This window comes from Chrysochloris asiatica, unplaced genomic scaffold, assembly GCF_000296735.1.
Source record: "Chrysochloris asiatica unplaced genomic scaffold, ChrAsi1.0 scaffold00328, whole genome shotgun sequence".
NCBI lineage: Eukaryota > Metazoa > Chordata > Mammalia > Afrosoricida > Chrysochloridae > Chrysochloris > Chrysochloris asiatica.
The window spans coordinates 284,017-307,350 of NW_006408846.1; the positions used below are offsets into that span (position 1 = coordinate 284,017).

At 38.1% G+C, this 23,334-nt stretch overlaps 1 protein-coding gene across 1 annotated transcript in view; it reads right to left on the reverse strand.

Moving 5' to 3' along the window:
* The window catches only part of LOC102822806 (natural killer cells antigen CD94-like), a 49,844-nt gene that overhangs the window by 12,165 nt on the left and 14,345 nt on the right, over window positions 1–23,334 (reverse strand). Inside the window, exons 2-5 of the mRNA XM_006875470.1 lie at window positions 19,806–19,863; window positions 11,920–12,012; window positions 11,701–11,763; window positions 9,410–9,559 (exon numbers count right to left, since the gene is read on the reverse strand). Of these exons, the coding sequence (XP_006875532.1) occupies window positions 9,410–9,559; window positions 11,701–11,763; window positions 11,920–12,012; window positions 19,806–19,863 (364 nt within the window). The remainder of the gene's footprint in view (window positions 1–9,409; window positions 9,560–11,700; window positions 11,764–11,919; window positions 12,013–19,805; window positions 19,864–23,334) is intronic.

A 23,334-nucleotide genomic window follows, 5' to 3' on the forward strand; every position in this document is an offset into this window, starting at 1 on the left:
ATCTTTGCTCTTCAACGCTTGAAAAAGGTCTTGTGCAGCAGATTTGCCTAATGCAATATGTTGTTTGATTTCTTGACTGCTGCTTCCTTGAGTGTTGATAGTTGATCCAAGAAGAATGAAATCCTTGACAACTTCAATCTTTTCTCCATTGATAAGAATGTTGTTTATTGGTCCAGTGGTAAGGACTTTTGTTTTCTTTACATTGAGATGTAATCCATACCAAAGGATCTGCTCTTTGATCTTCATCAGTAAATATTTTAAGCCCTCTTCACTTTCAGCAAGCAAGGTTGTATCATCTGAATATTGTAGGTAATTAATGAGTCTTCCTCCAATCCTGATGCCACATTTTTCTTCATAGAACCCATCTTCTCGGATTATTTTCTCAGCATATAGGTTGAATAAGTATAGTGAAAGAATACAACCTTTTCGCACACCTTTCTTAATTTTAAAACATTCAGTGCTCCCATGTTCTGTTCGAACAACTGCCTCTTTGTCCAGGTACAGATTCCTCATGAGCACAATTAAGTGTTCCGGAATACTCATACTTCACAATGTTGTCCATAGCTTGTCATGATCCACACAATCGAAAGTCTTTGCGTAGTCAATAAAGCACAGGTAAACATCTTTTTGGTATTCTCTACTTTCAACTAAGATCCATCGGACATCAGCAATGATATCCCTCCTTCCACAGCCTCTTCTGAATCTGGCTTGAACTTCTGGAAGTTCTCTGTCAATATATGGCTGCAGACGTTGCTGTATTACCTTTAGTGAAACTTTACTCAAATGGGATATCAAAGATATTGTGTGATGATTTCCGCATTCCATTGGGTCAACTCTCTTTGGAATGGGCACAAGTATGGATCTCTTCCAACCAGCCCTAGGAATGCAAAGTTCTTGCTCCCCACTCAAACCTAGTGAATCAGAAACTCTAGGGTGTAGCACTATTTTCTTACAAGTCTCTTACTTGATTCTGATGCCACTAAAATTTGAGGATCAGTGACCAGAGCACTGGTTCTCACCCTCCCTGGGCATCAGAACAATCTGGAGAGTTTGCAAAACAAACCACAGCTGCCTATACCCCAACCCCAGAGACTTGATTCTAATTGGTCTGGAGTTGGGTCTAGGTAATGGCAACGGGCAGCCAGGACTTAGAGACATGCGGTACAAAAGAAGCAAGGTGGAATTTGAATTCAGGTCTGTCTGCTGCTCAGAACTACTTGGCTAGCTGTTGTTTTAGATTACAGCCTGCTTTGGCTATGAAAAGGAAATTGAAGACATACATTTGACTTAATTGAGTATGTAGAAATGACAAATGGCAGAGCAAGAAATGACCTAATGAACAACTCTCACCTGAACTTGACCTTGTGTAACTGACTCAATGGCATTTAACAACAACAACAGCAAGAAGGCCTATATATTTCAATTGGTTGATATGTCATTTAAATCTTTTACTCATTAGGTCCCCCTGTTCACCTCTCCTTATTTGTCTTTCAATTTCTCTGCAGTACATTGTTGGCAACTACACTTGTTTGTCCTATAGTGTCTCCAGTTTAGAGTTATTGATGACCTCCCTGTGCTATCTGATATGTTCCTCTTCCCCTGTCGTTCTTGTAAATTAGGATTTTTGGTTTATGAGACTCAGGTGTGAGTTTTTCAGTGTTAAGTATTTTTTTGTTCACTGCATCTGGTTCACTACCAATTAGTAAATAAGCACAAGGAAGCCTATCCTTACTTTGTTTACTGACTAATCTGATCCTGGTCTTGATTCATGGTGCCCTTAGTTGTCTCAGTAATTTTTTCATGGTGCTCTGAGGCAAAGCAACACCTCCAGCTCATTTGACGAAGTAGTCGTATTGCAGCTTAATACATCTGTATGTTCTAACAGCTCAGTGGACTTTTAAGAATGAATATTCATAAATGAAATGAAAAAATGTTTTTCTTTTATTCTTCAACAACCACAATTTCTTGCTAGTTTGGCATTGCACAGCTTCTCAAACCTTGGAATAAGAGTGGGTATGATCATCCTCATTTCCTCTTTGTGTTGGTTTCTGAGGGATGTTGTAACAAAGCTTATAAGGACAGAGGTTTATTGCCTCATGGTTCTGGATGCTGAAAGTCTGAGACCACAGTGGTGGCTGTGTTGTGTCCTGAGGCTCTGAGGGAGGATCTGTCCTATGTCTCTCTTTCAACTTCTGGGAGCTCCAGCTGCAGTGTCACATGGTGTCCTTTCTCTGTTTCTCTTTATCTTCTCCTCCCTTATAAGGACACCAGTCACACAGAATGGGGACGTCCCTGTGCTGTAGAAAATTACTTCATATGCCTCTTGTAGCCTTAGTCTTTATAACTTCCAACAAATAACTCTTTGCCTGATGGATCTGGGTACGAAGGTGGGAGAAGATACTGTTAGGATGACATGGTTCATCAGTTGTTGCTAACAGAGTTTATTGTACTAATAAAATCTTGAAACTCTAGCATGGGTACAAAATGGGCTATCTCAGGAGGAGGGAGGAATCTCACCAATATCAAAGAAGAAGAGTCAGGAATGGAGCACAACATTTGGACCCAGAGATTCTTGCACATTGAACTTCTTCAAACCAGGGACTGAAAATTGTAACATCAGAGGAGTGACAGAGGAGCAAATGCAGCAGAATCAAGGCCCAGAGTATGAGAGCCCAGTGGGATTCCCAGCTCATGGAGCAAGTAAAGCTAAGGAACTGTGGGCAGGAAGGTTGCTTGTAGAGTCAGTGTCCTGGGCACTTAAATGGGGAGGTAGGTTTCCTGATACATGTAGCTAGAGCTGAGTGCCTTCGAGCTGAAGCTTATGGTGGGGTGGTGTGTCCTGTGGGGATTTCTTAGCAACCCTAAAAGAACTTTGTAAAGTTGGTTGGGCACGGCTGAGGAAAAGCTGTCCTGACTGGAACAATTGTACCCTGAGCATTTCTGATCCTTAGTAACCCGTTAACTTCCTTAATTAACCCCATAACTGTAAGCATGGTGTCTGAGTTCTGTGTGGCCATTGCAATGGATTATGGAGCCCAGCTGAGTAGAGAATGCTATGGGAGGGAGGGTTTGGTTATTCATTTTTGCACCACATCCTTCAGTATGGGTTGGACTCAATGTAAAGAAAACAAATATCCTCACCACTGGACCAATAAACAACATCCACATAAGTGGAGAAAATGTTGAAGTTGTCAAAGACTTCATTTTGCTCAGATCAACCATCAACACTCATGGAAGCAGCAGTGAAGAAATCAAATGACATACTGCATTAGGCAAATCTGCTGCACAAGACCTCTTTAAAGTATTCAAGAGCAAAGGTGTCTTGAGGACTAAAGGTGTACTTGATCCAAGCCAAAGTATTTTCAATAACCTCATTTGCATGTGAAAGTTGTACAGTGAATAAGGAAAACCATACAATAATTGAAGCATTTGAGTTGTGGTGTTGGAGAAGAATATTGAAAGTAGCATGGACTGCCAAAGAGTAAATACATCTGTGTTGAAAGAAGTACAGTCAGAAAGCTCCTCAGAAAGCCGGTGGGACTTTGTCTTTCATACTTCAGACATGTTATCAGGAGGCACCAGTCCCTGGAGAAGGACATCATGCTTGTTAAAGTGTAGGGTGGGAGATAGAAAGGAAAAGCTCAGCGAGATGGTTGGCACAGTGACAGAAGCAATGGACTCAAGTAATAACAATTATGAGGATGGCTCGGGGCCAGGCAATGTTTCGTTCTGTTGTATAGAGTGTTCCTATGACTTGACAGCACCAAACAACAACACTCCAGTATGAAGAAGCCCTGGTGGTGTTGTGTGTTATGAGTTGGACTGCTAACTACACCATCAGCAACTCAACTCCTCCAACTGCTCCATGGGAGAAAGATGAGGCTTTCTGCTTCTGTAAAGATTTGCAGCCTTGGAAACCCTCTACAGGATTGCTTTGAGTTGGACTCGACTTGATGGCACATTATCACCATTACCAAGCCTGTATTATCTCATTTAACCTAACTCATAACATCTTCAAGGATCCTATTTCCAAACACCGATGCCTCATTGAAGGAGTCCTAGTGTGGTGCTGTACAAGAAGCACTGGACTGCTAACCACAAAGTCAGTGGTTCAAACTCACCAGCCACTCCTTGGAAACTCTAGACAGAATTGTTATGAGTCAGAACTGACTCGACATCATATAACAACAACAACAATGCCTCACTGAGGTGTTGGTAGAATGTGAGAGACCTTTATTTATGGAGGTTTGCATATTGTTGTTAAGCTGAACAGGATTTTGTCAGGGCTCCGAACCAGTTCATGCTGGTTCTATCCCCTGAGAATTTGCATTTCCACCCCGGATATACTGAATCAGAAGCTACAGTTTAACAAGAAGATCCCCAGCGGATTCTTACGTAAACCCAAGTATACATATGAATCACCTGGGGATCACCTTGAACTGTAGATTCTGATTTAGTGGTTCTGGGTGGAAACACAAGTTATCAGTAGGGGCTTGGACTAGAAGGAACTTGTTTACTCCCCTGTTTTTAATGGAGCTTCCAGACTAAGATGGATGAGAAACAAAGGTCTAGTAATCTACTTCCAAAAATCATCCAGTGAAAACTCTAGTGAGCATAACAATCCAGCCCTATCCTGATCATGGGATGCTGTGCAACTGGGCAGTGTTTTGTGCCATCAGACATGGGGTGACCATGAGTCTGAGACCAACTTGAAAGCAGCTAACAACGCTAATTAAGGGTTTCGGCAGAGTCTGCTCTCGTAGCTACTCTATGGGTTGGTCCTTTCCTCTCCCACCTGGCTTCTCTTCTTGGCTTCCAACTCTGGCATGTCTCTGTGGTTATATGACCATCTTTCCTTTGTGTGTCTCTTCTTCTCTTATAGCATGCCACTCAGTTGGGTTAGGACCCACCCTATTCCATTGGCTGATTTTCATGTCAATTAAGAACATCGGCAAACATCTTATTTCCAAACAAGGTCATGTTCACAAGTACAAGGGTTAGGACTTGAGCATATATTTCAGGATGACAAAAACGAATCTGTAATAGGAAGAGGGGCCTTTTCCTGAGCTGCCAATGCCTTGAGCCCACAGGAGAGTGTCCTGTGGTGGCCGACTTTGTTTTTAACCACTCCAGGGTGTGGCTAGTCACTGGGGCTCCTTCAATCACCACCTTTGAACTGTTGTTGAGTGCGTTTTAATTGAATGCTTCATAGTTACCATACTTGAAAAAATTCATAGATCAGCAAGTCAGGCAAGCCAACCCACTTTCCTTTTCTTTGGTTTAGATGCTCTGCCTACAGTAGTAGAGAGAGAGGCTGAGTGCCCTCAACACTAGATCAGTGATTCCAAAGTGGAGTGGAGAGCCTGGTTGTTGTACTACTGTTATTTAGATGGGTGAATGAAGGTTTCTCTTGTTGTTATGTTGTTGTTGTTAGTGGTGGTAGCTGTGTGCTGTGGAGTCGGTTCTGACTCATAGCAACCCTGTACAGGGTTTCCAAGGCTGTAAATCTTTATGGGAGTAGAATGTCTCATCTGTCTCCTCCAGAACAGCTGGTAGTCTCAAATTGCTGACCTTGCTGTTCGCAGCCCAATTCATAACCACTACGCTACCAGAGCTCCTTTTCAAGTTGATACTGACTCAAAAAGATTCTGTATAGGGTTTCCAAGAAGTTGCCGGTAGGTTTGAACCACTGACCTTGTGCTAAACAGTCTAGTGCTTACCCTACAGTGCCATCCCAGGTTGTTATAGATTTCATTTTGAAAATCCAGTGTTCTGACTAGTTCTCAATGGGCCTCTCAAATTGCTTTAGTGATTCTTCTTGCTCCACGAATTATGTAGGGCTTCTGAGGACCCTTACAAACCATCCTGTGACTACCTTCCAGTGACTACGGGGTGGGTCTGACAGAACACAGGTGTGCTGGTGAATTTCATGTGTCAACTTGACTGGTCTAAGCTGTCCCATTGGGTCTGATACTAGTTTAGATGTTGCTGTAGAGGTACAAGGGAGCTTCAAAAAGTTCTTGGAAAAATAGAATGAAAAGATAATGGGATTTTTCCCACAAAACTTTTGAAACTCCCCGCCACCCCCAACACATATATATGTTTTTGTTAGGTGCCATTGAGTTAGTCCTGACTTATAGAAACCCTATGCACAGCTGAGTGAAACCCTGCCCGGTCCTGGGCCAACCTCACAATTGTTACATTTGAGCTCATTGCTGCTGCCACTGTGCCAATCCATCTCTCTGGAGGTCTTCCTTTTCTTTCTCTGACCCTCCACTTTACCAAACATGATATCCTTCTTCAGTGACTGATCCCTCCTGACAATATGTCCAAAGTATGAGCGATGAAGTCTGCCCATCTTAGCCTCCAAGGAGCACTCTGGCTGCATTGCTTCCAACACAGATCTGTTTGTTCTTCTGGAGGTCCATGGTACTTTCAATATTCTCCTCTAACACTGTAACTCAAAAGCATCAATTACTCTATCATTTTCCTTATTCACTGTCCAACTTTCATATGCATATGAGTTTACTGAAAATACCATGGCTTGGGTCAGTCACACCTTAGTCCTCAAACTGACATCTTTGTTCTTGACCATGTTAATGAGGTCTTGTGCAGTAGATTTGCCTAATGCAATACATTGTTTGATTTCTTGACTGCTGCTTCCATGAGTGTTAATAGTTGATCCAAGCGAAATGAAGTCTTTGACAAATTCAATCTTTTCTCTACTTATGTGGATATTGTTTATTGGTCTAGTGGTGAAGAGTTTTGTCTTCCTTACATTGAGGTGCAACCCATACCGAAGGCTGTGTTGTTTGATTTTCATCAGTAAGTATTTTAAGTCCTCTTCACTTTCAGCAAGGAAGGTTGTATCATTTACATATTGCAATTTGTTAATGAGTCTTCCTCCAATCCTGCTGCCACGTTTTTCTTCATATAATCCAATTTCTCAGATTGTTTTCTCAGCATACAGATTGAATAAGTATGGTGAAAGAATACAACCCTGGTGCACACCTTTGCTAATTTCCTGTGATCTGTTCAAAGAGCTGCTTCTTGGTCTATGTACAGGTTCCTTATGAGCACAAGTACATATTCCGGAATACTCATGTTTAGCAATGTTGTTTGAGCTTCAATCAGAGAGAGAAAGGCATAAACAACCAACACACCAACACAGCCGGGTGGAGAGTAAGAGGGGCCAAGGCAGGTGAAGTAGACAAACGAGGAGGCTCCTGTCATCGTCTGTTCTGGCTGGAGGTGAATGACAGGCTATCAGACTTCTTCTTGAGGCAGGATAGGAATGACCTGGCTGGATTAGATACACACGGTAAGGGTAATGCCCAGATTTCTGCTGTGTGCAGATGCCATTGTACTGAGTTGATGCTGACTCATGGTAACTCTGTATGTTTCAGGGCAGAACTGCTCCATAGGGTTTGTTTTGGCTGTGACCTTTTGGAAGCAGAACACCAGGCTTTCTTTCAAAGGTGCTTCTGGGTTTGAACCATCAACCTTTTGGTAAGTAATTGAGCCATTAACCATTTATGCTACCCATTAATTAAGGGAGATATAACATGCCCCATTAATTGAGAGAGACATCAGAGTCAGAAGCATGCTAATTTTGAGATGATAGAAACCCCCAGGTAAAGACCAAGAATTCACCATCAGCAAAGAGTTCTGGGCCCAGATGCTGTTGTTGTTGTTGTTAAGTGCTGTGAAATTCACTCTGACTCATAGTGACCCTATATAGGGTTTCCATGAAGCAGCTGATGGATTTGAACTGCCAACCTCATGGTTAGCAGTGAAGTGCTGATCCTACAGCGCCACAGGCTCAGGTGCAAACTAAGAACTAATGTGATGCCCCAGTGAGGGGATGTAGAGGGGAAAGGGAGATAACTCCAAATTTGTTTCTGTGGTTTTGCAGGCACCAAGGAACTGGCAAAGAGCCTGAAAGGGAAAGGAATAAAGTATATCTAACCTTGTTGCGGTGATGATACAACCTTGCTTGCTGAAAGTGAAGAGGACTTAAAACATTTACTGATGAAGATCAAAGAGCACAGCCTTCGGTATGGATTGCATCTCAGTGTAAAGAAAATAAAAATCCTCACCATGGGACCAATAAACAATATTCTAATCAATGGAGAAAGGGTTGAAGTTGTCAAGGACTTTGTTCTTTTTGGATTAGCTATCAACACTCACAGAAGCAGCAGTCAAGAGATCAAATTATATATTGCATTAGGCAAAGCTGCTTCACAAGACCTTTTAAAGTGTTGAAGAGCAAAGACATCAGCTTGAGGACTAAGGTGCACCTTACCTAAGCCATGGTATTTTCAATAACCTCATATGCATGCTAAAGCTAGACAGTGAATAAGGAAGGTCATAGAAGAATTGATGCATTTGAGTTATGGTGTTGGAGGAGCATATTGAAAGTGCCACGGGCTGCCAAAAGAAGTAAAAGATCCATTTTGAAAGAAGTGCAGCCAGAGTGCTCCTTGGAAGCCAGGATGGCCAAATTTCGTTCTCATACTTCGGACATGTTGTCAGGCGGGACCAGTCTCTGGAAAAGGATATCATGTTTGGTAAAGTGGAGGGTCAGAGAAAAAGAGGAAGACCCTCAATGAGATGGATTGGCCAAGTGGCAGCATCAATGGACTCAAGTGTGGCAACAATAGTGAGGTTGGCCCAGGATCGGGCAGTGTTTCATTCTGCTGGGCATAAGGTCACTATGAGTGGGTACTGACTCAATGACACCTAACAACAACAGAGAAACGTTTACTTTTTCTGAAGAAGTGAATCGTTTTTATGATAATATCCTCTATAGCAGTGGTTAGCCATGGAGTCAGTTCTTACTCATAGCAACTCTGCATGGAGTTTTTGAGATTGTAAATCTTTACTGTAGCAGAAAGCCTCATCTTTATTCCAAAGAACAGCTGATGGTTTCGAATTGATGACTGTGAGGTTGGCAGCCTGACTCAAGTAACCCTTATGCTACCAGAACATTTTCATCTACAGTATTTCCATATTTTATCCCAAACATGTGACAAGAGCTGCAGAATTACAAAAGGGGGGAAAAAAAGAAAAAAGAAAAAAAACCCTGAAAATTAGAGTTGTATAGATGGTTAGTTATTTGAATAAAATGAATAAAAGTAGTGATCTGCTTTTTTTCTTAGAATTCCCATTAAAAAGTTTGTGGTACTTTATCTAACATGTTAGTTTTTATTTTTATAAATCATTGAAGAATTCTATGTGGCTTTTATAATGATTGATTCAAAGTACAGGAAATTATTAAATCGTTGGCCTAAGTAAAATCACTCATTTTTCATCTGATTATAAACTTGAGTTAAATTATATAGTTATTTTGATGTCATGTATTTTGAGGCTAAACAAAATATAGGAAATCAAAATTAAGTACATGCCAATTCATCTTCACTTTCTAGATAAAGCAGGGTAGAATTCTGAGAAGCACAGGAATTTCTACTTTCTGTCCAAGTTTTTCCTTCATTAAATTTGCGGTAACAGTTACATCGATACCCAATCCACTTTTCTGGACAAGAACAACAGTCAATGTCTACAAAAAATAAATAAAACATGGTTGATAGTATTTAACATTTCAAATTTCCAATTTGATTTATTTAATTAAAATCATTTCTTGTTTATTCATATTTTCTAAAAAAAACAACAAAATTTTCTATAAATATACACTTATACAGAGTGCTACATCAGAAAATGTTAATGTGACCGAATCAAATATAACCTTTTTCCCCATGGAGATTATATTCTAGAGGTAGAATTAGAATTATATGTAATTCCCAATCATTTATCAATTGCATTGAATAATAATTTTAGTAAAGACACAAAAGAAATGTGATATATAGCATGTAGGAGAGCATGGAATGGAGGAAGCGAAAATAATTTTTTTAAGAATTGCTCCAAAGTTGAGCTAAACTGTATAAACAGGAATTTCCTAAATCAAAGAGAAATTTAAATGGAAAAAACAAGTTAGCATAAATCCTTAGTTAGAAAATAATATACAACGTATTACTAAAATTCTAATATATATGTTGTTTTAAAAATCAAAATAAAGCAATGAACTTGAAATTTGATTATTCAAGTTATCAATTATAGTGTCTTGATAAGTAGACTTTTTCACCCTCGGTAATCAGAGTCATCCTGAAATTTACTAAAATAATGGCTCTGAAATTGTTGGCACAAAATACAAGTGAAGTGCTACAAGATAACAAGCAATAGGGACTGTAGAAGAAAAAACATGACTCTCATCAGGTTGTTGTTGCTAAGCGCCAGCGAGTGGGCTTCTGACTCATGGCAACCCTGTACAGGGTTCCAAAGAGCAGCTGGTCCGTTGGAACTGCCCGCCTTAACGGCCCAAAACGACAGTGCAGTTTACAGCATTAACTGGAAGTGCCACACCAGAAGTCCGATTGTTGTTGTTGTTGTTAAGTGCCATCGAGTCAGATCCAACCCATAGCGACCCTATACAGGGTTTCCGAGGAGCGACTGGTGAGCTTGAACCGCCGATCATGCAGTTCAAACGGCTTTGCAGTCTGGTGCATTAACCCACAGCGCCACACCAGGACTCTAGAAGTCTGATTAGTAGGATTTTAAATTGCAGGAATGTGGGCACTGAATTCTGAGTCCAGCTAAAGCCAATATAGATAGTAAAGTATGAGTTTTGAGAAAATAAGGACAAATATCTGACGTGGTGCTGTAGGATAAGCGCTGGATTGCAAACCACAAGGTCAGCACTTCAAACCAGTTGCTCCTTGGAAACTATACACATGGTCACTATGAGTTGGAAACAACTCTAAGGCACTTCACAACAACAACAACAAACAGGATTTGCTGTAACATTTACTCTTGTTCATTTCTAATTTTTGCTTAATTATGAGCACTCATAGAGGAAAAAAAATTCTATTATATCCTGGTGTGTCACTGTAGGATAGGCATGGGACTGCTAACAGCAAAGTTGGGTGATCAAACCCACCAGCAGCTCCTTGGAATCCCTATACAGATGTGTTCAATGGGTAGGAACTGACCTGATGGCACTTAACAACAACAATAACATATAAATGGTGCACACTCATTGTAATTTAGTCATTTCTACATTAGAGAACATGGAGTACTGGTGTGGCACTGTAGGTTAATGTACCAGACTGCAAAGCCATTTGAACTTTAAGATTAGTGATTCAAGTTCACCAGTCGCTCCATGGAGACCCTATACATGGTCACTATAGGTCGGAACTGACTCGAAGGCATTTAACAACAACAACTGCATTAGAGAACAGTGAAGGAGACTATCTGACAACCAAGGAAATAAACTTATAAGTCTCTATGTAATGTTCATCAAGTCATGTGTGTAAAAGATAAAACTGTCCATTTTAATTTTATACCAACAATGTTGTTGTTGTTGTTACGTGCCGTCGAGTCGGTTCCGACCCATAGCGACCCTGTACAGGGTTTCCGAGGGTGTAAATCCTTACGGGAGTAGAAAGCCTCATCTTTCTCCCGCGGAGCAGCTGGTAGTTTCGAACCGCTGACCTTTAGGTTCGCAGCCCAATTCATAACCACTACGCTACCAGAGCTCCTTACAATAAGAAGCCAGAATATACTAAATGGATTAGCTGTAATATTTACTATTGTTGTGTCCATTGGGTATGCCAACAATAAGTTTTTCCAAAATATGGAGCCTACCTTTCTGGAGTTCTTCGGTGGATCCTGGAGAAACTGTTGGAGGAACACTTTGTTCACTGAATGCTACAAGAAATTATTAGAAAGTTATATAATTAGACACAGATTTAAGTGTGTATCTATGAGATAATAAAATACTACACATTCCTAAAGTTGACCTTTATTACTAAATGCTTAATCACATTTTTTTATTTTCATAAAGATTTGACTAGAGAAACTTACATTTATGCAACAAAATTCCCAAAGTAATCATCAACAAAAGACACAATACTCCTAAAATCCAAGAAATCAGTCTCCATGGAGTAGTCTGAAAAGCTGTACAAAGGAGAGATTGGGTAAAGACATAAAGAAAAAAAAAAAAAGAAACAGAGTTTTATTTGATAACACAGTCATTTTGCTTATGAAATTTTGAAAAACTAAATCAATTTAGAACTTTAACCAATACTAATGTTTTTATGCAATGTACTGAATTCTTCAGTGAGATTTTTTTATAAATCTACTGCTCTACTGACTTTGTGTCTATAAGATAATGAAGTAAAACTTACATTTATCTTTTAACCTGACAAAGAAACATAGAAACCTGGAGTAAGAGACTCTAATATAAGTTGTGAAAGTCCACAACAGATATTTCCTTTTATTCTCTCAACAAAAAATCACAGCAGATAGAGTACTATTATCATTAAGTAGATGAGAAAATTGAGAGTCCAAAACTAATGTTATTTTCTTCTGATATCAAAGTAACTATTCACATCAGAAATCAAATTTAAGTGTGTATAGATCTAGAGTCTTACACTTAACACATTCTGTCACTGTTTTTGACAAAATCACAATTTGGGAAAGTACCCCTTTTACTAATCTCAGTTCAGGCTCTGCTCTGAGAAACCTCTTCCTGCTCATAGTTCTGCGGAGGTATTGCAGGGAAGAGATGAGACAAGAGCACTCTGGACCTAATTGGAGAAGTTCCACAATCAACACATGGGTAATACGTTAGTGAGTTGGATCATATCTCAATATATTGAATTATGATATATAAACAAACTTTATTACAGAAATAGTACACTTTCTAATATCCACAATTTCCTTATAAACTTTTCCCCTGGAATAAATCAACCTTAGATAATTCTGCATTCTCATTAGTATATGCCACTGAGCTATGTTCTCATTAATAGCAGTAGATGTTAACTACATAATTTGGGTGATCTTTTCATGTTAGAATACAAATGCAATGCTTTACTATAAGACTTCTAAACACTGTGTCAATAATAATTTGTTGTTCTTTATTTCTCTGATAGAATTATATCAGTCACAATTAAACCTGGTAAATTCAATTCTTGTCAAGACTATAGCAGTATCTCTGTCAGAAGTCATTCTTTAAACCTTTAGGAAAAGCATCATAAGATATTTTTTAAGTCCTAGGAAAAGGAATAAGGAGGTTAAAGTTAATGTGGAGCCTACTGACACATGACAAGCCTAACGAGTTTGACTAGTAATTAGAACTATTTCTCATAAAGCAGCACCCTGACATTAGTTATACTCATTAGATCACTCTTTTGGCTATTTTATATTTTAAATTCCTAAATGAGGACCCACATACCTGCCATGAGAAATGATATTTGAAGGTGGATGCAGTAACGCTATAACAAATCCTCATTGGAGAAGAATGGTGCTGGATCACAGAGCTCTTCAGGAAGCTAAGGAATTAACAAATTATGTATGTAAAAAACTAAAAGAGAAAGAAAAATTCTGTATTTAAATGATGCTGCTGAATCACCTGTCAGTGAAGCATGTCTGTATGGTATGAGCAAGTAGCAGTAAAACTACCAGCTTCTAAAATGTTCCGGATATCACAATACAGGAAATTATCACTGACCTTTTTCAATATAAGCCCTAAGATTCTCACAACAGAAGGTGAGAGGGAGCTTTATTTCTGAATCTTTTTAAAATCAAAGTTTTGTAGAAAATATACATTTAAGCCATATAAAAACGTAGACAAAAGAAGGTAAATTTACTTCATGTAATAAAATTCTACACATACAATTTTCTGTCAATAAAAATAAACATTCATTGGGTATTTACAATGTACCAAACAGGAAAAAGCATTCTGTCTTTATTAACCCATTTATATAAAAATGGCAAAATAGAGAAGATTAAATATCCTTATTTACCAATGAGGAAACTGAAGTTCACTTAGGTAAGTAACGTACCCAGGGAGCCTAAAACTGCAGCACAGACTGTTTCAAATGCCCACCTAATAAACTCACCTTCCCTCTGTTTATATTTTCTGTAGATTTCCATTTCTTTTCTCTTGTAAAGTATAGCTTCTCTAACTATCTCTCATTTTTGTGCTCCAACACCACCAGCATTGCTACCTCTGCCTCATCAAACAAACCAGCATATATACATACACACATACACACCTAGATAGCACTATATAAAGTCTTATCACCTAGTCTAAGCCCATCCTTCAAAGTGTCACTCACATTAGTCTTGAATTCTTTCAACACTTCACTGCCCGTTCCTTAAAGCCCTTTGAACATGGCTGCAGTTGCTCTAGTAAATTTTAATTAAGATATTAATTGTTATAATTGTTAACAAGGTCATCTCATTCTCTAGTATACTTATAGTTCATCTTACACTTTCCCCCACCCCCCTCAATAGAAGATTTTAGTGCATTTTTCAAATGTGGGATACATTAGTAGACTAGTAGTCTTGAGAGAAAAGACCTTGGTTTATGGTGGTGGTTGTGTTCTATGTAGTCAATTAGGACTCATAGTGACCCTGTAAGATTTTCTGTGGCTATCAATCTTTATGGGAGCAGAAAACCTCATCTTTCTCCCAGGAAGTGGCTTGTGGATTCAAACTGATGATCTTCCAGTTAGCAGCCCAATGCCGAACCCACAACACTGCCAGTGCTCCTTAATCTATGACATATCTGGAAATACAATCCATCATTCATCACTATACAAAATCACTTCCTTAATAAGCCTGTGTTGTTGTTTTCTAAGCATTCTAATAATCCTATGTTGTTGTTAAGTGTTGTAGAGTTGGTTCTGACTCATAGCAACCCTGTATAGGGTTTCTAAGGAGCAGCTGGTGAGTTTGAACTGCTGATCTTGTGGTTCAAATGACTTTCTGGCCCAGTGCTTATCCCACAGCACTATACCAGGACACCAATATTCCTATATTCCAATCTTACACAAAGGTTCATCTATAATATCCCAATCGATGAACATTTGTGTAAAACTGAGTTTCTTAGCCAACATGTCAAAATATGTGGTTCATTTCTGTTTCCATGAAGTCAAAAGTTTTTCATCTTTTAATTGGTCTCATTCTCACCAAAATTGCTAAAATCAAGATACTTACTGGAAAATGTGAACATGAAATTCCCTTTATCTAGCTCTTATGCAAAACCAGGGAGCATGGCGGCTTTGTGCAATAGCCACAAGGTTTGTGGTTCGAGCCCATCATCCACTCCTCAGGAGAAAGTAGGCTTTCTGTTTCTACAAAAATGTATAGCCTCAGGAACCCTATACAGGTTTACAATGAGTCGTAATGGACTTGATGGCACTTAACAGTAAAAACATGCAAGTCCAAGTTGAGAAGAACTATGTAAGTGACCCTGTACAGGGTTTCCAAGGTTGTAAATCTTTACAGGAGCAGAAAGCCTCATCTTTCTCCTGTGGAACATCCGGTAGTTTCAAAATGCTGACCTTAAGGTTTGCAGCCCGATTCGTAACCACTGGGTGGGAATAGGCATAATTTAATCTATAACAAATTTGTACAAGTGGATGTCATTGTTGTTGAGAAGCATACACACATTCACAGGTTAATGGACCCAACACAAACAACAGACTTATTCGTTTTATGATTATTAGCAGCAACATGGTACTTTTAAAGCAGCACAACACAAAACAAGGCAACATATACACACTAAAGTAGAAACACAACTACAGCCTATTTCAGTTAGACTGACCCATCTTAAAATTACCTGAGCTCTCCCTCGAACCCAATTTAATTTCCCCTGAACCTAGTTCAAGTATTCAACTATAATTTATCTTGAGGCCTCCATGGGACCTAGTATGGTATTCCTTGCACCCAAATTGAGGCAAATACTCTTTTGAAACCAGAGTTGGACAAGTAACCCTTGTATTCAAATGAACAAATAAACAAGTCTCTCTCAGACAAAATTCAACACCTTTACTTAGATCAGTTATTGTTGCTGTTGTTGTTTATATTTTATTATGGATTATATGTTAGTTTACATGGGTGAACATTATCTTTACATTCATCCTCTCATACTTTGTTTCATTGCAATGATCATAATCCCCTGAATGCATCATCAAACACCCAGAGGGTACACCCCACACGCCTGATCCCTGGCCACCAGCACACAGCCCCTCTCACTTCCTGAGTCCAGATTCCCCAGCCGCTCTTTCTGTCCACGAGATCAGTTTGATGTTTCTTGAAACCAGTCCATGGAAAGTATTCAGATAATGCAAATGAAAAAACTATCTCTGAAACTCAAGCACCAAACAGAAATTCCACAAAGTGGAAAGAAAAGGACAGAGTAGGTGAGACCATAATTCTGTAAAGAGACAGTACAAAAGGGTAACTTATCAAGGGGAAGACATTGCTTAGATATAAACTCAGAGAGTTCAACACAAAAGGTGTGAAACTAAAACTCTTTTAGTTTTAGATATTTACCAAGTTCCCCAGATATAGTGAGGGAACAATTGAATGCAAGAGGTCCATGTTTGGCACTATATGTTTGTTATCATCACAAAATGGGGCACTTGACTTGGTGGTGTGTGGACACATGCTCAATTTTCCTCTGAATCTAATTCCTGACACAAAAAGTGTTAGAAATAATCAAAGCTTAATGAAATTTGAATATAATATTTATTCTGTGCAGGTATTCTATATGGATGTAAGGAGACTATTTTAATTCCAGAAAAAGAAAATGGCTTTCAAAAGCTAGGTATAAAGAAAAGGGAGAAATATAGAAAATCATGTACTGGTTAATTTTAACATAATTGATCGAATCCTGCTTCCTTTTTTACAGAGACCAATTGATATCAGTTCAGAAAATGATCTCTGGCTCTCCTCCCAGTTATATCTTTTGAAATTCAAATTTAGTAATCTTGGATTCCAGCAGAAAAGAAAGGATTTGCATCTTTGAGTGAAAGGAAATCACCTAGTAGATTAATTTTGGTTAGGGATTTTGTGGTGTAGTGTGTTATCTAATGTATCTTCTAGACAAGTTTCTATCCTCTGGGTCTAGATAAGAGAAGGTGGAAAAGATAGTTATAAGATGACAAGTTGTTGTTGTTAGGTGCCATTGAGTTGGTACCGACTCATAGCAACCTAATGCGCAACAGAGCAAAACACTGCCAGGTCCTTGGCCAACCTTACAATTGTTGCCACACTTGAGTGCATTGATGCTGCCATATTGCCAAACCATCTCGCTTGGGGTCTTCCTCTTTTTCTCTGACCCTCCACCTTACCAAAAATGATATCCTACTCTAGCAACTGGTTCCTCCTGACAATATGGCCCAAGTATGAGAAACGAAGTTTGGCCATACTGGCCTTCTAGGAGCACTCTGGCTGCACTTCTTCCAACACAGATCTGTTGGTTCTTTTGGCAGCCCATGGCACTTTCAATATTCTCCTCCAACACCATAACTCAAAAGCATCAATTCTTCTATGGTCTTCCTTATTCACTGTCCATCTTTCACATGCATGTGTGGTTATTGAAAATACCATGGCTTGGGTCAGGTACATCTTAGTCTTCAAGCTGACATCTTTACTCTTCAAAACTTTAAAAAGGTCTTGGGCAGCAGATTTGCCTAATATAATCTGTCGTTTGATTTCTTGACTGCTGCTTCCATGACTGTTGATAGTTGATCCAGGAAGAATGAAGTTCTTGAGAACTTCAATCTTTTCTCCATTGATAAGAATGTTGTTTATTGGTCCAGTGGTGAGGATTTTTGTTTTCTTTACATTGAGATGCAATCCATACCAAAGGATATGTTTTTGATCTTCATCAGTAAATGTTTTAAATCCTCTTCACTTTCAGCAAGCAAGGTTGTATCATCTGCATATCACAGGTTGTTAATGAGTCTTCCTCCAATCATGATGCCAGCTTCTTGTAGTATTTGCTCAGCATACAGGTTGAATAAATATGGTGAAAGAATACAACCTTGTTGCATACCTTTCTTAATTTTAAACCATTCAGTGTTCCCATGTTCTGTTCAAACAACTGCCTCTTGGGCCAGGTACAGATTCCTCATGAGCACAATTAAGTGTTCCAGAATACTCATACTTTGCAATGTTGTCCATAGCTTGTTATGATCCACACAATTGAAAGCCTTTGCATAGGCAATAAAGCACAGGTAAACATCTTTCTGATATTCTCTGCTTTCAGCCAAGATCCATCAGATATCAGCAATGATATCCCTTGTTCCATAGCCTCTTCTGAATCTGGTTTGAACCTTTGGAAGTTCTCTTTTAGTGTGTGCTTACAGTCATTTCTGTATTACCTTGAGTAAAACTTTACTTACATGGTATAGAAAAGATATTGTTTAATGATTTCTGCATTCCATTGGGTCACCTCTCTTTGGAATGGGCACAAATACGAATCTCTTCCAATCAGTCGGCTATATAGCTGTCTTCCAAGTTTCTTACCATAGATAAGTGAGTTCCTCCAGTGCTGCCTCACTTTCTTGAAAGACTTCATTTTTTATTCCATCAACTCCTGGTGCCTTGTACTTTACCAGTTCCTTCAATGCACCGTGGACTTCTTCCTTTAGTATCATTGGTTTTTGATCATATGCTACCTCTTGAAACAGTTGAACATCAACCATTTCCTTTTGGCACAATGATTCTGTGTATTCCGTCTATCTGCTTTTGATGCTTTCTGCATCATTCAATAATTTTCCCAGAGAATCCTTCAATAATGAAAGTTGAGGCTTGAATTTTTTCCTCAAATCCCCCAACCTGAAAAAAGCCGAAAGGGGTCCTCCCTTTTGGTTTTCTAACTCCAGATCTTTGCACATTTCGTTGTATTATTTGACTTTGTCTTCTCGAGTGTAGCCACTGTGGAAAACTTCTATACAAATAAGTACATTTGAAAAGTGCACTAACAAAAGGATGGATTATTGAATTTGACTGGTATAATGAGGCCTCAAAAGATAAACAGTATTCTAATGTACTTCTCTCAAGTATTCTTTACATTGTACAGAAGACATGATTATGAGAATGGAATTTTTTTTCTACCTCTGGATAGTATTATTAGATTATAATATTCCTTCTTCAAAGAACTGTATTCTGATGGATTTAATGATAAATATGTGTTTATATGTAGTTAATAGATCAAATATCCCAGGGTTTTAAAAAGTCACCTCCTGATGTAAAAACAGTTGCTAAGCAATTTAGTCTATTGTTGTTGCTAAGTGCTGTCGAGTAGATTCGGACCCATAGTGGCCCTGTACAGGGTTTCTGAGGCTATAAATCTTTATGGGAGCAGAAAGCCTCATCTTTCTCCCATGGAACAGCTGGTAGATTCAAACTGATGACCTTAAGGTTCACAGCCCGATTCGTAACCACTGTGCTACCAGAGCTCCTTAATTTTAGTCTATATTAAGAAAATGTAATAATATAGTCCAACAATGAAAGTAACTAGCTCTAAAATGAAAAAGAGAAGAGCATACAATGAAAATTTGTGTGGCTATAGAAGCTTACAAAACGTTTAGAAGAAAGTTAAGAAGATAAGATAAGCTGCTTACCAAGAGAATGATAAAAGAAAAATAGAAATTGGTTCTTGAAAATAGCCTGAGCAAATAAGTAGTCTATTGTCTTGCAAAATAGCTAGATTTATTTAAACATGTGTAAATGAATTGTGAATGCACAAATTCTTCTTGCCAGAGTCTCAAAATTGGAGAGAGGCAGAGTAAGACCTCCATGCCTCTGATCCCCTGAAGTCTGTCAATTGTCCATGTACCCTCAGAGAAGGTCATAAAGAAAGGACACCTCCCAACCAGATCAAGAATTTTAAAAAGATAAGAACCATAATGAGAGAAAAAAAAAGTCACCACTCCCTCAACTTTTACTGTGTAATACTGATAAAATACGTTCTTGAAGTTGTGTTAGGAAGGGGTTAAGATTATACTGAGAAGAAATGATTTTAGAGAATACAACTGTGTACATACTATTGATTTTTGTTTTTTGTTTTTTAAAGAAAAAGAATTCGGTTTTTTTCCAAATGAAATGTTTGCTTCATTTCATTCATTTATTTGTCTCTGAACACTTTTGTACTCTTCAATCAGTAGGGACAAAAAGAGGGTTTGTGGGTTCATTGGCAGGAGGGAGAACTTCATATTAACCATATCAGAAATTAAAAATGAAGAATTTTTATTAAAATGTTTTACTTCTGACTCATAGTGCGGTGAGATATGGTGATATAGGGTTTTTGAGGAGCAGCTGGTGGGTTTGAACTGTCAACTTTGCAGCTAGCAGTCCAGTGCTTATCCTCCAACGCCACACCAGGACTGGAAAAAAACTCTCTAATCACATATTTAAGCTAACCAATTCAAATAGGCTACATTCTTGTTTCCAATCAATCACTGTAAAGCCCCTACCTCAAGATGTTCTGCATCCTGATCTTACAACTTCCAGTCAGAATATTGTACCTTGGTTTCTGTTTTTCACCCTATATTTGTCCCTGGGAAGCAGCCACCCCTTTGGATTCATTGGTCTTTACTCTGCATTGGCTAACTTTTCCCCATTCAAATGTTTATTATGCTTTCAAGAAAGCTCTTTCTTTTTCTTTAACAGAGTCTGAGACACTAAAAGGACACTAAAAGGCTTGGAAATATGTTAAAATCTTTGCAAAGTTGCTCAATTTTGAAGGCCTTGTTTCTTGGATTTTTTTGTTTATGTAGTCATGTATAATATAGCAATTTATTATTTCTCCTGTGTAATCTGCTGAGGAAGCAGTTTTATGTTAAATTTTATGTCTTTGATTAAGAAAACCACACCTCAAAGCTATTAAAAAGTTAAGAATTTTAGTATTCCAATCTATTGCTGTCACTTTTGTTAAATAGATATCCATCTTGGTGAACTCCTGACAACTTTGAAACTTCATAGAAAGCCACAGACAATTTGTTCCCATAATGTAAGAAAAAAGGTGCTAGAAAAATGAGGTGCATTTATTTGTACTATGAATTGTATGGATGTGTGATCAAATCAGCAGAAGTGTCTAATTTTCTCTGGAGTAAAAGTCAGTGTAAGTGTCCCCCTCCTATATTTTGTCTAATATTAGAAACAAAGGCCATATATTATCAACCGTAATTATTGATTAATCAGCTATCAGATTGGAGTCCCTTGAGAAAGAGAGCATGAATCAATTGTTCTATAATAGCCATGGAGTCCTCATATGGCACAGTGGGATAAGCACTGGACTACTAATCATAAGATTGGCCAGTCAAATTCATGAGCACTTAACAACAACAACAACATAACAGCCATGATACCTTTGTTGTTGTTGTTGTTGTTAAGTGCCATCAAATTGGTTCTGACTCATAGCGACCCAGTATAGGGTTACCAAGGAACCACTGGTGAGGTTCAACTGCTGACCTTATGGTTCAAACTAACCTTGTGTCCTGTGCTTATTCTACAGTACCACATCATGATTTCATGATACTGTTATTTACTCCTTGACTATATGTATTTTTTTACATAATTTAAACAAATTTTAGTAACTAAGCAAATTTCATTAATTAATTATATATTTAGTTACTGAAATTTGTTTAAATTATGCAAAAAATACAGACATATACAAAAGGAGACTTCAAACAGTTCATGGAATAATTGAATTAAAAGACAATGAAATTCTCCATGATCTTCTGAAACATATATATATTTTTTTTTTTTTTTTTTTGAGGTTACAAATGATATTAGACGAAGTGGCTCTGTTAATAACCTAGAAAATACTATACTCTTTCTCTCTGAACTAATACAGATAATGATAATTATATTTTTAAAAGAGATTTCTGTTGTTACTGTTAAATGCCTTCTAGTTGGCTCTCACTATTTAGTGTTTCTGAGGCTTTCAATCTTCTTGGGAGCAGAATATCTCATCTTCACCCAGCAGGGTGACTGGTGGGCTCTAATCACCTACCACTGCTGGGTTCATACCATCAACCTTGTGGTTTGCACACCAGTGCTTATCATATGGAGCCAGTATACTCCCATAAAGGAAATTTAAACTTGATTGCTTACATCTTCCCAAGAAAGATTTTGTAGTTTTGTAAAAGAAGATGATTGGATAATAGTTTCAGCTAAGATTCATAATTAGAGATGCAATGGTTGCTGCAGATGCTTCTTTTGCACCTTCTTGGGGGTTGTAGTCATGATTAGGAAATTTAGGTCCACCAACCAGACTGGCCTTTCAGATCTTTTATATTATTATCAACTAATAAGCTACTTGGCATCTGGGGTCTTAAAAACTTGTGAGTGATCATCTAAAGTACAGCAAATGACCTCATTCTGGTGAACAACAAAGAGAAGAAGCTAAAGAACCAATAATAACATGTTTCACATGCCACACAAAGCAGTACCTATGAAACTGGAACAGCATAGATGGGTCCCTGGTCAATGGTTAGTAGCCAAAGATTCTATTTGAATCATAACCAGGAGTGAGGAGATGTCACAGAGAGGAAACTGATAGAAAATATTTTATTCTGAATTTAATCTTACCCACAAAACCAAATATTCATTTTCAAGGAATCTCTGTTCAAAATTAATTTGCCAGAGGATTTTCTTTCATTCAAAATTGCAAATTCTTTCCTTCCTATTGGAAACCAGCCTTACTAAATTTGAAGTTCAAAAGATATGGTTGGGTGAAGGACAAAGACCTCCTTGCTACCTGATATTACTTAATCTCAGGAAAAAGGGAAGACAGAGTTTAATTAATCATGTTTAGATTAGCCAACAGTTAGCCTTTATTTCTCCTGCTTTTTCTATATATAAGCCTTATTGTACCTACATTCTTCTAGTCATTTACTTTTTCTGGAATCAAAATCTATGTTGTGGTACTGTAAAATACGCACTGGACAGTTAGCCATGAGATACATGGTTCAAACCTAACAGCTGCTCCTCAGAAACTTTATACAGGGTTTCTATGAGTATGAAATGATTCACTGGCACATAACAACAAAAACAACTGTTTGCATATAGAATAACTGCTCAGAATAAACCTATGTCATAATTTCATTGAGTTTTGATTATTTTTAATTTGTTAGTTAGCTTTCAAATGTTCTAAGAATGGTGTTTTCCAGCTTGAATCTATCATCATATAACTTAATTTTCTCTGTCCTAAATCTCAACTCTTTCAAGAGTTACAATGATTTGGTTTGATAATTACATTTGACTCAAAACTTGGGAAGTAAATGGAGTCTCTTTCTGTTAGAGTAGCATGATGAAATAAAGTCACATGTGCTTCAACTGAATTATTGATTTGTGTAATATAACAAAAATTCTCACTACTGGACCAATAAACAACATTCTTATCAATGGAGAAAAGATTGAAGTTGTCAAGGACTTCATTCTTCTTGGATCAACTATCAACACTCATGGAAG